The sequence below is a fragment of the Pistacia vera genome, unplaced genomic scaffold (assembly GCF_008641045.1).
Source record: "Pistacia vera cultivar Batoury unplaced genomic scaffold, PisVer_v2 Contig724, whole genome shotgun sequence".
Classification (NCBI taxonomy): Eukaryota; Viridiplantae; Streptophyta; class Magnoliopsida; order Sapindales; family Anacardiaceae; genus Pistacia; species Pistacia vera.
In genome coordinates this window covers 581,082-596,966 of record NW_022196584.1, presented here as the reverse complement: position 1 = coordinate 596,966, position 15,885 = coordinate 581,082, and the positions used below count along the sequence as shown (strand labels likewise).

At 36.2% G+C, this 15,885-nt stretch overlaps 2 protein-coding genes across 2 annotated transcripts; one reads left to right on the top strand and one right to left on the bottom strand.

Moving 5' to 3' along the window:
* Positions 1–109: 109 nt before the first annotated feature.
* On the top strand, positions 110–4,223 carry LOC116114853 (nephrocystin-3-like). The gene is made up of 8 exons (XM_031400994.1): positions 110–332; positions 578–851; positions 1,249–1,399; positions 2,212–2,434; positions 2,519–2,610; positions 2,853–2,988; positions 3,435–3,766; positions 3,912–4,223. The coding sequence occupies exons 1-8, from the start codon at positions 214–216 to the stop codon at positions 4,160–4,162; spliced, it is 1,578 nt and encodes a 525-aa protein (XP_031256854.1). The 5' UTR covers positions 110–213; the 3' UTR covers positions 4,163–4,223.
* A 7,007-nt stretch (positions 4,224–11,230) lies between these two features.
* Positions 11,231–14,751, bottom strand: LOC116114867 (disease resistance protein RPM1-like). Its single transcript, XM_031401006.1, has 2 exons — positions 11,966–14,751; positions 11,231–11,662 (listed from the first exon to the last, which is right to left on the bottom strand). Exon 1 carries the CDS (start codon positions 14,749–14,751, stop codon positions 11,986–11,988), a length of 2,766 nt encoding a protein of 921 aa, XP_031256866.1. The 3' UTR covers positions 11,231–11,662; positions 11,966–11,985.
* Positions 14,752–15,885: the final 1,134 nt, after the last annotated feature.

Sequence of the window (15,885 nt, the reverse complement as noted above, 5' to 3'; positions counted from 1 at the left end):
ACAGTTTCGTCTGCTTAGATCAATTTTGAGGGTGTCATTACCTTATTTGAAGATTCACTTTTCCTATATACTGTTAGCTGACAAGCCTTAATGTTTTCATATGGTTTCAGGAAGGCACAAGTGGGTGTGCGTTTGTATTCAGAACATTGTCTTAATTGCATTACATTCTTCTACAATTGTCGCCAAAAGCAGAACTGTAATATTAAGCTTTACATGATACCTGGTAAAGCCATTGCCCGTCACTGCTGGTCAAGACAGTTTGCTTCAATTGGCTCATTAGAAACCAATGTAGATGTTTCTTCTGGTGTTTGTGATCCGGATGACTTCCAGAGGTGAGATCATTCTCAAGTGCTAGTAATGTATCATTCTCTAGAAATTATTGATGTTGGCTTTTTTTTTTTTATCCCTCAAACATCCATATTTTGACATATCAAGACTCTGGGTATGCTGTTAAGATTTGATTTTTATCACTAGATAAATGCTTTGGTATGTTTAGTTTATTTGAAAATGTGAGGGCATTTTTAATTTGCATAATATCCCCTTAGAAAATTTACTACCAGAAATCTGCAATTAACAGGTATAAAACATTGCGTGACCACTCAAGTAACCATTTGAATGGCATTAGTGATTTTGAGAGACAGTTGCAAGAGTTATTTGATGAAGTGAAAACTATGATTATGAAGGGAAACAAAAATGATGCCATAGACCTGCTTCAAGCAAATTATGAAGCTGTAAAAGAACAGATAAATGCAGGCACTAAAGGCATAGAAGAAGCTGCAATTCTTGACATCATAGCCTTGGGATATGTGGCTATTGGAGACTTGAAGTTTGTTGGGTCTCTTTTGAATATGGTAACTTCCTTTTCCTCTGTGTGTAATGCCAAAAAGACTTTAGGTTCAAGAGTCCCATATTTTGTACACAGGTTTTACCACAATTTTTTAGCCGTTAAATTAATGCACTTATATGGTTGGATTGCATCTAAATTGTGTCATTTCTAAGATGCATAAGTTATGCACTTTCCATTAAGTGTCAGCCATTGAAAGTGCCTTAGTCAAATGTTTCAAAAATAGTGTTGTGATTTGTGTAAAAAAAGTGGTTCTTTTAAACCTGCGTACATCTTACAATTCATTTAGTACTTCCTACATTAACATTAAAGGTCACATATTTGTTGCTTTTGGTTTGTAGATTTTGAGATTCTCAATGTTATTTTTCATCTCATTCTTATTGCTGCATTGTCTTCATGGTCAGATAAATGAAGTTGTTGATAGTCTGAAGAATGAGGAACCTCTTCTAGATGGAATACTCATCCATATGGGAAGTATGTATTCAATGTTGGGGAAGTTTGAGAAATCCATGCTCGTTTATCGAAGAGTTATTAGTATTTTGGAAAACAGATATGGTAAGTACAACCTTGAAACCAGTCTGTGCAGTCTCTGTTACTTGTTGGAGTAGCATAAAAACTTCAATCTTAGCCTTCTGTTGGCTGTCAGACTTTCAATTTCTTTGACATAAAGTTGGCTAATATATTTCTTCTTTGTGCATTGCTACAATTTAAGATTTTTACATTGGTTATCTCTAGTAATTTCTGTTAAAGGTAAAGGTACTGCAGAAGCTATTTGTCAAATAAACCTTTTACTAGGATTAAGCACTCTTAAGATGTTTTCTAGAACCTTCATTTACAGTTTGAAATGTATGCCATGAAATTCTAAATTCTTTGTAATTTCCAACTCAAAATTCATTCTTTTTTTAATGGTTAAAACTACAAGAAATTTCTTGCTTTGATCTTAGAGTATTATTTATTCTTGACAATTATACTGCAAATTCAAAAATTGAAAGTCACGTTATTGCCTATTTGTCCTTCATTTGATGGAACACGCATACCTGGTTGTAAATCTTTCGGAGCTATAATTTTTTTCGTTAAATAGGGACTTTTGATTGCTTTTGGTACAAAATTGCAATTTCACAAAGAATACTTTAGCAATTATGCTACTTAAGATGCTATATTTAAATAGGCTAGAAACTGGAACAAGTAATATGTTTTTTCCTCCACTTTCCAGCATTAAGCTGCTCTGCTGATTTGTCATTCTTTTACAATTTTAATGTCTTATCACTACTGTTGCATTTTTGGGGTTTTCTTCTGTTGTTTTGTAATTCACTAAAAGCAGCAAACCAGAAATCAATGTTTTCCTCAAAATGATGTTTTCCTTCTAGGGAAGAATAGTACTTTTCTTATCGCACCATTATTGGGGACAGCAAAAGTTCTTGGCTCTGTTGGAAGAGCCACAAAAGCAGTAGAAATCTACCATCGGGTGATTACCATCTTGGAAACAAACAGAGGTGCTGAAAGCGAGGATTTGGTGCTACCTTTATCTGGTCTTGGCAATCTTTTGATTAAGGAAGGAAAAGCTGTGGCTGCAGAAAGTGCTTTAATAAGGTTGTATCTCTTTTTCATGTGTATTTTTGGGTTTTGCAGAATTTGGATTTGATAATTCACCTTTTTATTATGTTTGCCTTTTAGAATTCAAAAGATTTATACAAAGAAATATGGGGAACATGATGGAAGAGTTGGAATGGCTATGTGTTCTCTAGCCCATGCAAAGTGTGCAAAAGGTAACTTTTTTATGCTCTCTTTCTCTATCTCTCTCCATACGTGGCAGATTTCCTACTTTTGGACAGAACTTACTTGTTTGATGTGTTTATATATATTTCAGCAATATTTGTAAGTGTAACAGCTTTTATTCTAGAATTTTAGGTTCATTATACAGTTTCTGTTTCATAAATTAGTGTTATCACTCTCTGAAAGTTTATATGTTACAGAAGCTCAAGTATCGCTTTGTGTGTAAATTTGGCAGGGAATACAGATGAAGCCATTGATCTGTACAAGAAAGGTCTCCAGGTCATCAAGGATTCAAAATATATGGCTCTGGATGACAGCATAATGGAGAAAATGAGGATTGATTTGGCGGAGTTACTTCATGCTGTTGGAAGGTAATGTCTGATGCAAGATTGGATTTCTATAGGGAACATGAATGCACTCTGATCAGACCAATATTAGCACACATAGGCTGTATAATTTTTTTCATTTCTTAGTGGAACAGCCTTCATATTGTGTTATGTACATCGCCTGTCTTGGCAATTGGCATTATCCACTGGGAATTGGTAGGCTGACTCAATGCAGTAGATGTTTTTCATTGATAATTTGTCGAATCTTTTGGTGAATATCCCTACTTACTTTTTGAGTTTGGAGTTAAACTTGTAACTTCATTGTTTGATGACCTGTGGTTACTCTTGCTGACCTTATCATTTGCAAGTCTTTTTACTCTCATAACTCTAGATTGCATTCTGCTATGTTATACAGCTATGTTTTATACTATTGCATGCTGCTAAGCTTATGAGAATAAGTATTGTATTTCTCTTGTTGGATTGCTTCTCAGAGGAAAAGAAGGTCGAGAGCTACTAGGGGAATGCTTGCTGATTACTGAGAATTATAAAGGGAGAGAGCATCCCAGCTCAGTTGCACACCTTATAAATCTTGCAACCTCCTATTCACATTCAAAGAATTTTGTGGAGGCTGAGCGGCTACTTAGGACAAGTTTGGAGATCATGATGAAGACAGTGGGGCCTGATGATCAGTCCATCACCTTTCCAATGTTGCAGCTTGGAGTCACTCTCTACCAGTTGAATCGGGATGAAGAAGCTGAGAAGCTAGTGCTGGAGGTTCTGTGCATCCGTGAGAAGGCTTTTGGAAAAGATTCTCTTCCTGTTGGTATGCCTTTTCTGTTTTTTATTTTGCTTTGTCTGTATTATGATCTGAATATATTTGTGATCAGCCATGTCTTGGTATAATTTTATTCTCAACTTGCCAAACTCTGTTCATGTGTCCATCTTATGTTATTTAATTGATATGGCAGGCGAGGCTCTTGACTGTTTGGTCATCATTCAGACAAGATTAGGGAAGGAGGAGGTCGAGTTACTGGAGATGCTGAAGAGGGTTCTAAGAATTCAAGAAAAAGAATTTGGTAATGATAGTGAGGAGGTTATGTTAACTCTGAAAAAAGTTGTGTTCTATTTAAACAAACTAGGTAGAAATGATGAGAAATTTCCCTTGCAGAAAAGATTGTCCATTCTGAGGATGAAATACAAACAAAAAGTTGCATATTAAGGGCAAAATTCTATTCTTTATATGACCTTCTCTAGGGGAAAAAAAATGATTTGATTGATTATTTGATCTGCGCTCTTTAGATCCTAAAGATTATACTAATATGAAAGACAGCGAATTCCCTGCAATTGCTGCTTCTCAGCAAACCATCCATGCTTTCTTGTGGTGAATGTATGCCCAAGTAGCACTCCAGTTATCAATACGCCTGCATTCCCTATCATGAACATTTGTCGATTAATAGAAAATGGAGACTTGGAGCCCTGATCTTCTTCTCTTGGAGTTGGAGCCTCACTTCAGAATCGGAATTACAGTTTCTTGATACATATTTTCCACACGATCCTGGGTTTGCATCGAACGAGCTGTCTGGAAATGTATAGAATTGTGGTCCTTCTGGTATATGTCCGATGAGAAGGTTATGCGAGACGTTGAGTCAATTCCGTAAATATTTTTGAGTCAATTCCGTAAATATTTTCAGATACCAATAGCTTGGTTATGCTTAAAAATATAATATATGCATATATTTTAGTGTTAACACACTTTCGTGTGCGAATTGGATTCAAATAGACGCCTTAGTATTATGTTGAAAAATTAATGATCTTAATATTGTATAAGCGAAGACTTCAAAAAGTAATATATATTAAACACTATAACGTTTTATCTTATAATTCAAATCGAATATGAAACAAAAAAAATTGTCTCACTGATGGTAAGATAATCAGAACCTAGGAGAATAATTTGGCGAAGACCTAGCAATGATATTTAAGATTCGGTACTAGGAATTTGATTGGATATCATTTGTATAAGTTATATTTTAATTCTTTTAATAAGATTCTGATCCATAAGCATCACTATCATGGAAGAGAATCAAACTTCTTCTTCATTGGAAGTTAGTGCATTTTCCATACAATAATATTACACTCACAAATCATTTTTACTAATTTTTTCTCACAAACGCAATATGTTAGCTCGTATAATTTACAATGGGTCTCGCTTGATTGAATGTGAATTGATCAATTACGAGTTGCTATATCAGTGTTGTGAGAAAAAGTTACGAGAAATGTTTATCAATCTATCTTTATTATTTTTTATAAATATTTGTCTTTGGTGTAGGGGACTTTGAGTTGACGTAAATACAGCCATTGCGCAAGTTGATATTTGTCACTACCAATTCCTAGCTTGACAAAGATTTAATAATACATTTAAATTCATACATTCACCAAGTTGAAACAATCTGACGGGACCATTATTAGTATTAGATATAAGATTCTCCCATTTTAATTTAATTTATTAAAGCTACCATATTAACACATGCACATCACCTTGACTTTTCACCGGAAGTTTCTTGAATTGGCCTCATCAGTTTTTTCTCTCTTATTATCTTTGTGATGATGATGTGGCTTGAAATTGCCACGATGGAGCAGCATTAGTCAAAGAAATTAGATTCAACTTAAACTAAGACGACATCGTTTTGATTATCAAACTTAAGTGCCTTATCTGGCACTCGAAACCCATTCTGTTGCAACAAATTCACAACTCATCTCTCTTTCTCTTTGGTCCCATTTCAGCCCTAGCTCTTTGTTCATGATAGAAGATTCTAGTGCCCATCTTCTCCAACCGATTGCAGATCATACTGGACAGCTGGAGGGTGATCAACAGAGTCTTGATCTGTATAAAATCAGACCAATATGCGAGAGAAAACAGAGTTGTGAGAGGGCTTAATTAGATGTGTTTTTTCTTGTATTTCTTTGGTTGTATACTCTCAGTAATCTTGGTTTCCTTGATTAATGAAATACCCTATAATGTGCCTTGAAGAGTGGATGAAGGCTACCTTAGGTGAACCACTATAAATCTCCTGTGTCAATTTCTATTCTGTTCTTTCATGCTTTACTTAATCTTTGGAATTAATTGCATGTTTATTGACATGATTGTGTTAGCTCATCGATTGATTTGATCAGCATAGTTGAAAACCCTAATTAGTCACTACAAATTGGTATCAAAGCTTGAGTTCAAATCTGAATTAGGGTTATTTGAAATTTATTTTCTGTCGTTGCAAATCTTATTCCAAAAACATGTCCACTAAATTTGAACTCGAAAAGTTTACAGGGGACAATGATTTTGGACTCTGGAAGATGAAAATGGAAGCTATGCTGATTAAACTAGCATTAGCTTTGAAAGGGGAATCTGAGCTGCCTGACACCTTGACCAAAGCTGAGAAGCAGGGTGTACTCAACAAAGCTAAGAGCTCTTTGATCTAGGTGACAAAGTCCTGCGAGAAGTAAAGAAGGAGAAAACTGCTGCTGAGATCTGGAATAGGTTAGACTCCCTGTATCAATCTAAAGCTGTTCCTAATAAACTGTATTTAAAACAAAGACTGTTTGAGTTTAAAATGGATGAGCAGAAATCTTTAAAAGACAATAAGTATGATTTTCTGAAACTTATATAGGATTTAAAAAGCATATCAGTAGAGGTTGGTAATGAAGATTAGGCTATAGTTCTTCTAAATTCCCTACCAAAACCTTACTCTAATTTCGTAGAAACATTAAAATATGGTAGGCAGACACCAAAATTAGAAGAGGTTGTACAAGCAATTACTGTTAAGGATAGAGAGAACAGAATGACATTAGGCAGTGATGGGGAAGGTCTCATGGTAAGGGGTAGATCAGAGAAGAGAAACTAGAAAAAGGGGGGACAAAATAGGAATAGACCTAAGTCCAAAACCAGGAAATGGAAGTGCTTCCTCTGTCACAAAGAAGGACATCTTAGGAGAGACTGTCCTGAGAGAAAAAATAAGAAGAAGTATGGAAAGGAGGAAGAAGAAGGCAGTGCTGGTGTTGTGTCTGAAGGTTATGAAAGTTCAGAGGTATTAGTCATCTTTGAAGGTAGAAATAGTGAGGAATGGATATTAGACACAGGATGTACCTACCACATGACACCAAATAGGGACTGGTTTAGCTCTTTTCAAATTGTAGATGGTGGAAGAGTTGTGATAGGAAATAATGTAGTATGTGGCATTAAGGGCATAGGTACTGTTAAGCTAAGCCTTCACAATGGCCTAACCAAAACTCTCACCAATGTAAGATACATTCCTGACCTCAAGAGGAATCTAATATCACTAGGCACCCTAGACTCAATAGGACTAAGTTACATATCTTCAAGTGGAAGTCTTAGTGTAATGAAAGGGTCATTAGTAGTGATGAAAGGTGAGAAGAAAAATGGTTTCTATGTGTTAAAGGGTAAGACAAATTATGGCATAGCTGTTGTAGGGTCTCTAGTAACACAGGACAAAACCTTATTGTGGCATCAAAGGTTGGCACATGTTAGTGAAAGAGGGTTAGATGAGTTGAGTAAACAGAATCTATTAGGAGGGGATAAAACTGGAAACTTAACCTTCTGTGAACACTGTATTTTTGGCAAAATGTGCAGGGTGAAATTTGAATCTGGTAAACATTACTCAAGCTCACCACTTGAATATGTTCACTCAAATGTATGGGGGCCAGCTAGACACTACTCACTAGGGGGCTGTAGGTATTTCATTAGCTTTGAAGATGATTATTCTAGGCATGTTTGGATATACTTCCTGAAGACTAAGGATGAGACATTTCTTAGGTTTAAGGAATGAAAAATAATGGTTGAAACTCAATCTGGGAAGAAACTTAAAAGGCTTAGGACTGATAATAGTCTTGAGTTTGTGAATGAGGAATTCAATAGTTTCTGCAAAAACCATGGAATTGTTAGGCACAAAACTGTTAGAAATACCCCACAACAGAATGGCCTCTATGAAAGAATGAATAGGACAATCCTAGACAAAGTTAGGAGCATCCTGTCAAACTCTAAGCTACCTGTAAAATTCTGGGCAGAAGCTACACATACTGTGGTGTACTTGATTAATAAAACCCCCTCATCTGCCATAGGTTTCAAGGTGCCCTTAGAAAAATGGACTGGACATCCTATAAAGCTGGACAACTTAAGAGTTTTCGGGTGTCTATCTTGTGTTCATGTAAAGGATGATAAACCGAAACCTAGAGCTATAAAGGGCATGTTTCTTGGATATCCAGAGGGAGTAAAAGGTTATAAGTTCTAGAATCTAGAAACCAAGAAGTGTATAATCAGTAGGGATGTGATTTTTAGGGAAGAGGTTCTTCCTGGACTAGAATGTGAACCTGGAAAAACAGCTAACAATGCCTCAGGATCAGATCTTCTAGAACTGGAAATTCAGGATATAGTTCCTAATCATCAAGGTGGAGCTGATGAGACAGAGGAGAATCCTGAAAATCCTAATACAAATCAATTGGATGAGCAAGGAGAACAAAGAGAACAGGAGCCAGACTTGATAAACTATCAGCTAGCTAGGGATAGAACCAGGAGAGTCATTAAACCTCCCAACAGACTAGGATATGCAGACCTGGTAGCTTATGCATTTCAAGTAGAAGAAGAGCTGAATGATAAGCCTAAAACATTTCAGGAAGCTATATTAAGATCTGATAAAACTGAGTGGAAAAGGGCAATCGAAGATGAATTCAATTCCTTAATGAAAAACAATACTTGGACCTTAGTAGATAAACTAGAAAACTGCAGGGTGGTTAAGTGCAAGTGGATCTTCAAAAGGAAACTAGGTCTAACCTCAAAAGGTTCACCTAGGTACAAGGCTAGATTGGTTGCAAAAGGATTCATTCAAGTGGAAGGCATAGACTATAATGAAATATTCTCCTCAATGGTAAAGCATGCATCAATTAGAATTCTGATTTCTCTGGTTGTATAGTTCAACCTGGAACTAGAGCAATTGGATATAAAAACAACCTTTTTACATGGTGACTTGGAAGAGAATATTCTGATGGAACAGCCAGAGGGATATTTAGGACTAGCAGGTAAAGTTTGCCTCTTAAGAAAATCACTTTATGGCCTAAAACAATCACCACGATAGTGGTACAAGAAATTTGATTCTTTTATGATTGAAATTGGCTTTAATAGATGTCAGTTTGATAGCTTTTTTTATTTTAAAAGAAATTCTGATTTGACTCATACTTACTTGTTGCTTTATGTGGACGACATGTTGGTTGCTTGCCATGACAGAACTGAGCTTGCTCGATTGAAGAAAATCCTCAACACCAAGTTTGAAATGAAGGAGTTGGGTCAGGCTCAAAAGATCCTTGGTATTACCATTATAAGAGACAGAATGCAGGGAAGCTTTAAGCTGGTTCAAGAAGAATATGTAGAGAAAATTTTGTAGAAGTTCAACATGCAGTATGCTAAGGCTGTCCAAACTCCCCTAGGGCAACACATCAAACTATTTCATGATCAGTGCCCGAAAACAGAAGAAGAGCAAAAGGAAATGTCCACCATTCCATATGCAAATGCCTTGGGTAGCCTAATGTACCTAATGGTTTGCACCATGCCTGATCTGGCATATTCTGTGAGTTTAGTAAGTAGATTCATGAGTAATCCGGGAAGACTACATTGGTATGCACTTAAATGGATTTAAGATACTTACAAGGATCAAAATCAGTGGGCATAGTATTCAGTAAGAACAAAGAAGAAAAATACTGCATTAGGGGGTATGTTGATGCTGATTATGCAGGGGACTTTGATAAGACAAAGTCCACTTCAGGTTTTGTTTTTACATTGTGGGGAAATGTGATTAGCTAGAAATCAAAGCTTTAGCATATGGTTACACTCTCATCAACATAATCTGAGTATGTAGCCCTGACAGAAGCATCAAAGGAAGCTGTATGGCTCAAGGGTTTGTGAATGAACTGGAGTTGGAACAGAAAACTGTGGAGATCAAAAGTGACAGTCAGAGTGCAATACATCTGTCCAAGAACCAAGTCTTCCACGAGAGGACAAAACACATTGATGTCAGATTGCATTTCATCAGAGAAATGATTGAAAAAGGAGAAGTCAAGGTTGAAAAGATAAGAGGTACTCACAATCTTGCAGAGATGCTCACCAAACTAGTAACTGCAGATAAACATAGGCTCTGTATGAGCCTATTACATGTTCAAGCATAATTCAATTTTGCCAAGGCCACTTAAGGTGTCAATTCACAAGCCAAGGTGGAGAATTGTGATGATGATGTGACTTGAAATTGCCACGGTGGAGTCAGCATCAGTCAAAGAAATCAGATTCAACTTAAAATAAGATGGCATCATTTTGGCTATCAAACTTAAGTGCCCTATTTGGCACTCGAAACCCATTCTGTTGCAATGAATTCACAGCTCATCTCTTTTTCTCTCTGGTCCCATTTCAGCGCTAGCTCTTCGTTCATGATAGAAGATTCTAGTGCCCATCTTCTCCAACTGATTGTAGATCATATTGGACAGCTGGAGGATGATCAACGGAGTCCTGATCTGTATAAAATCAGACCAATATGTGCGAGAGAAAACAGAGTTGTGAGAGGGCTTAATCGGGTGTGTTCTTTCTTTTATTTCTCTGGTTGTATACTCTCTGTAATCTTGGTTTCCTTGATTAATAAAATACCCTATAGTGTGCCTTGAAGAGTGGATGAAGGCTACCTTAGCCGAACCACTATAAATCCCCTGTGTCAATTTCTATTCCGTTCTTTCATGCTTTACTTAATCTCTGGAACTGATTGCATGTTTATTGATAAGATTGTGTTAGCTCATTGATTGATTTGATCAGCATAGTTGAAAACCCTAATTAGTCACTGCAATCTTCTATTGGATGGTGCTGGAAGTTGAATTGGTATAATCAATAGATTTTTTACTTCATTTTCTTTGGACGACTTGATATTTTAAGGATTAGAAAACTCTATAAGATTACAATTAGAGGAGAAATAGGTGAAGGTGGTGGTGGGCGTGAGGCTCGTGATGGAGTGTGTTTGTATGATGAGAAAAATGTTTATAGGTGTAATTGTGCTTGTTAGTGATGAGAAATAAATCTAGAATTATTTTTAAATTGTGTTGGTGTTTGGCCCCGTTTCTTTTATCTAATAAACACTCCTGTTATGAAATATTACAATTTTATCTTTAACTAAAATTATTTTTAAAATCATATATAATTTCCTTGAGGGAAAAACAATTCATACCATAATCATAATCTTTTTTTAAGCACCAATCGATGTTAATACTTAATTTGAAATAAATCTGGAAATCTTAATACAGCTTAAATCACCCAGTGAATTTGTCTTCGCTTTTATGTTGTGGTTGAATTTATCTAGAAACACTTAATACAAGAACAACTTACATGAAACAGTTTGAACAAAAGAAAACCACTCCCAATCTTTAGACTCACGTTTGCTACCCAGAATTCGGACAATGATAAACCCACTTTGTCCCTCAAATGTCAAAATTCCGGCCTACGACCAGCGCGGGTTTCCTGTTCATTAGTCGACGGACGACCCAGACAAAACCAGCTTGGAAAAAATATTTGATAGCAACAACAAATTGTAAATCAAAGATGGCAGAAGCAGCTTTTGATGATGTTTTATTCCATTTCCAGGACTGAATGCAAAATGCTGAGGCAGCGTATTGTATCTTCCATGATAACCTGCAAGAAACGAATATAAAGAAAATTAATCCTCTATATTCTCGGTAAACATATATAGTTAAAGAAGACTATATAATTAATTTATCTAGTGATACACCAATCGTTTAAGTGGTATGTGGCGAAGAAAAGGGCAAGAAAGCCTTTAATAAGATAGGTTAAGGCTCATCTCATCTTATCAATACGTCTATCTAATAGATAGATTTATAAATAAACGTACAGATGAAAAGTAATATAATAAACTTGTGTTATCCGGTTAGAAATTACTGATAATAAAAGAAAAGTAATCAAGGATTAAATGCTTACCAGATCTGGCGTTTAAAGAATCATGTCAAATTTTGTGAAGAAAAGGAATGGTTGCTAGCAAGAGTGAAAGAACGAATATCTCGTACGTGGCTAACCATCAAACGGTCTTCACTATTCTTTTTAAGTCTTGCAACAAACTCGCTGTTCATATCAAATACCAACAGTTCTTCCAGCTGACTGAGATGGTTTATGCCCAACGGAAGCATCGTTAATTGCTCACACTTGCAAATGGTTAGCTTTGCAAGCTCGGGCATCGCTTTTTCCTCCATTATCACCGTATGTAAATGCTCAAATTGTTCAAGATACAGAATTTTCAATTTCCTGAACGTTGCAGCTTTGAATTCCAATAACTCACCCGTGTAACAATCAACCATGTGGAGCTCCAACAGATTTGGCAAAGCTTGAAGGGCCTCAAGTGGGCTGTCCTTCAATCTTGACCACTTCAAACCAAGTCTTACCAAACTTTTAAGCGAGGAAATCCACCCAGGGAACTTCTCTAAGCGCCCCTTTAGATATAGTCGTTGAAGAACACAATCAGGATGAATAACCACATCATATTCCAAATCAATGTATTCTTCCTCACTTGCTGAACAAACATCCAGAGTCAAAAGGTGTTCCATTGTTGCAATGGATTGACACAATGCCTTTCCGTCTTTTCTTTTGAGATCTATTATTCCAAGCTTCCTCAGCTGACTCATTTTTTTCAACTCTTCTATAACTCCACTTCGACTATTTGCCTTAACACATGACAACTTTTCTAAGGCAGATAAATTCCCAATACTTGGAGGAACCTCTACTCCTTGTACTGAGTTGAAAGTCACATAGTTGCTTACATTATAGCGGTAAACTAGAAGATGGCGCAAAAATTTGAGTCCTAAGATCTCCAATGGAAGCTTAGTTACACAAGTTTGTCTCAAATCTAAGGTTTCAAGAAATGCTAGATTCCTTATATATTTTGGGATCTTTTCTATATTGGTTTCCCTCAAACTTAGACACCTTAGAAGGGTGAGTTCAAAAATTTTATCAGGAAAATCCTCAAAACATATACCCTGCAAATCCAGAACCCTCAACAACCTGGAATGATGAATTAATTTTCCTATGCTGGGACTAATTGAATTTCCCCATGCAAACACGAACAAGGTTCTAACAGAGCTTTTACCTTTCATCAAGTGAGACAAATTAATTTTAGAATGATTAATCGATAAGCGTCGAATTTTTTCACCTGAGCTTGCTCCTAGTTCCGAGAGTGCTGTGACAAAATTTTCTTTTTCAGAAATCTGAATTATGAATTCCCTGACAAGGTTTAGTACTCGGCAGCTACTTACTCGTCCATCAAAATCCCATGCGCTTGCAGAAACTAAATTCCTTCCAATGAGCTCGTTGAGGTAGTCCTCTGCAACCTTGTCAGGTGTTTTGCCTGATGTATTCTTTATAAACCCTTCAGCTATCCACGAGCGAATCAATCTCCCACGAGGAATGGAGTATTCCTCTGGAAAAATGCTAAAATACAAGAAACAACTCTTGTGATTGATTGACAGATCCTTGTAACTTGGCCACAATATTCTGCTTATTATTGCCAGACCTGAGTCAGGGGCAATTTCAGAGCCAAGACTGTCATGCAATGTCTTCCACTCGTAAGGAGTTTGCCTCTTCTTTGCTAGTAAACTACCGACGGCTGCAATTGCTAGGGGCAACCCTTCACACTTCTTCAAGATCTTTTCCGACCAATCCTTCAACTCCGAGGGATATTCGCTTCCTTGGAAAGCCTTTTTACAGAATAACTGCCAGTCAAAAGGTGACGTTAATCCTTTCAGCTCAATCTTATGATCCGAAGATTTACGGCAAGCTGCCACATCCAGGTTCCGAGTAGTAACAATTATTCTACGGTGAAGGCGACTTTCAGGCAAAGCCTTCACAATTTCTTCATAATCATCTTCTCTCCAAACATCATCTAAAACAACAACATAACTCTTTCTCTCCAAAATGTTTGTCAATTCCGCCCTTAAATCCTCTCCAGATGAAGGGAGGGATAGGTTCTCCCTCCCCCCACGAAATTGTTTCAGCATACTCCTTAGAACTTCATCGATTTTGAAGGTTTGAGACACGTGAATCCAAGCATGGCAATCATATTTCCCGAAAGCAAGAACTTTTTTGCTTTCGCAAACAGTTTTCACAAGAAAAGTCTTTCCTGTGCCACCAGTCCCAACCACCGAAATCTTCATCATGCAACTTGAATCTTCATAAATTAACCGATGGAGACGTTTTTTTTCCTCCTCAAAGCCCATCATTTCATCCTCCCTATGTATCTGGTGAATCGCATGATCTCCATCTCCCACCCCTGAGTGATGACTTGTGCCTTCTTCATGGGGAATATTAGTATTGATCCGCATGTTTCCACTAACGATCTCCATCTTTCTCTTGATGCCTTCTATGGTGGAGGAAATCTTGTGGAGCTCTCGTGGGCGTTTGGCACCATCAACAACTTTGTGAGCAAACTCGGATAATCTGTTACTGCAATATATATCGGACACATGATACTTGAACTCAAGAACAACATCCTCCATATCATAAGCTAATTCTCGAACTTCGCTTATTTGATTTTTAAGCACTTCCATTGTTTCTTCTCTTCGATCCATGTCTTTTATATACGATTCTATATTTTTCAGCATACTTTTGACATGGTCAACATCACCGCGCACATCTTTTTTTAGCTTCACTTTCCCTTCAATGAAGGGGAGGACATTCTCGACCAAAACCAGCGCCGCTGAAACAGCAATATCCGCCATTCTTGCTTATTTTTCTGAGGGTTCACGATGTTCCTTTTTTTTTTTTTTTTTGGGCAGGGGTACAATAATCATGTATGCATTTCTGTTTTGTAAAGTCAGTTCAAGTCTTCAAGAGAAAGTCAGAAAACACAGCGAAATTGCCCTGGTCGACGAAGTCCACTCTCATAAATGACAAAGAATATCTGTTCACGCGCTGCTCTATCCTACAAAATTGGTTAGATAACATCAGCAATTAAAAACATTAAAAATAAGAAAAGTTCAACCATTTTAAGTCTAGACATGAGAAAAGTATCACAAACACAAGTTTATCAAGCTTGAAAACAAAGTATATAATCAAACATTTTCCCCTAATCTTATCATTCAGTACCCAGAGGCCAGAGGGGACTTTTCTTGTTTAATTTGTTGGAATGTTTTTCTGTACTAAAATTCATATGCAAGATCTACAATTAATTAGTTAGTAATAAAATTTGAAGAATATGATCATTTTCGAAATTGAAGAGACAAGATTGCGTGTAGTTAACAAGTCCGGAGAGAAAAATTAAGAAACAAATAATGAAGATTATACTATGTCCGTCCGGTAAAATTTTAATTTGAGTAGTGTTACGTATACAAACAATTGATGCAAGTTCTTGTATTACAACTCTTTTATTGTGATATTATTTATCTATATTAACTAGTATTTATAAAATTAATTTTTTATGTAAATTTATTTATTTATTTTGTGTCACATCAATTTATATAAATGAGTTTGTATAAAAATTGTATATCTATATTGTTCATTTAATTTAAAAGAGATATAACATTTATTTTTTCTCTTTTAACTGTAAAATAGCTGGCATGCAAAAGCTAAACCACACATATATCTATCAAAGTTCATACTTGTCTCTAGTGATACGGTCTATAGAACTCTAACATGACAAAATCTATATACATTTGAACTTGTCCTTCCAACTTGTATCAGACTTGATTAATCAATTAATTCATGCATTCACCAAGTTGGATAGCCAATTAAAAAGAATCTAAAAGGTCCATCACCCACCATTAACATTTCTTTTAATTAATAATTTTACTATATGACAATAGCGAGAGAATTTGTGATATTATGGTCATTTCATAATTCAATATGTATATATT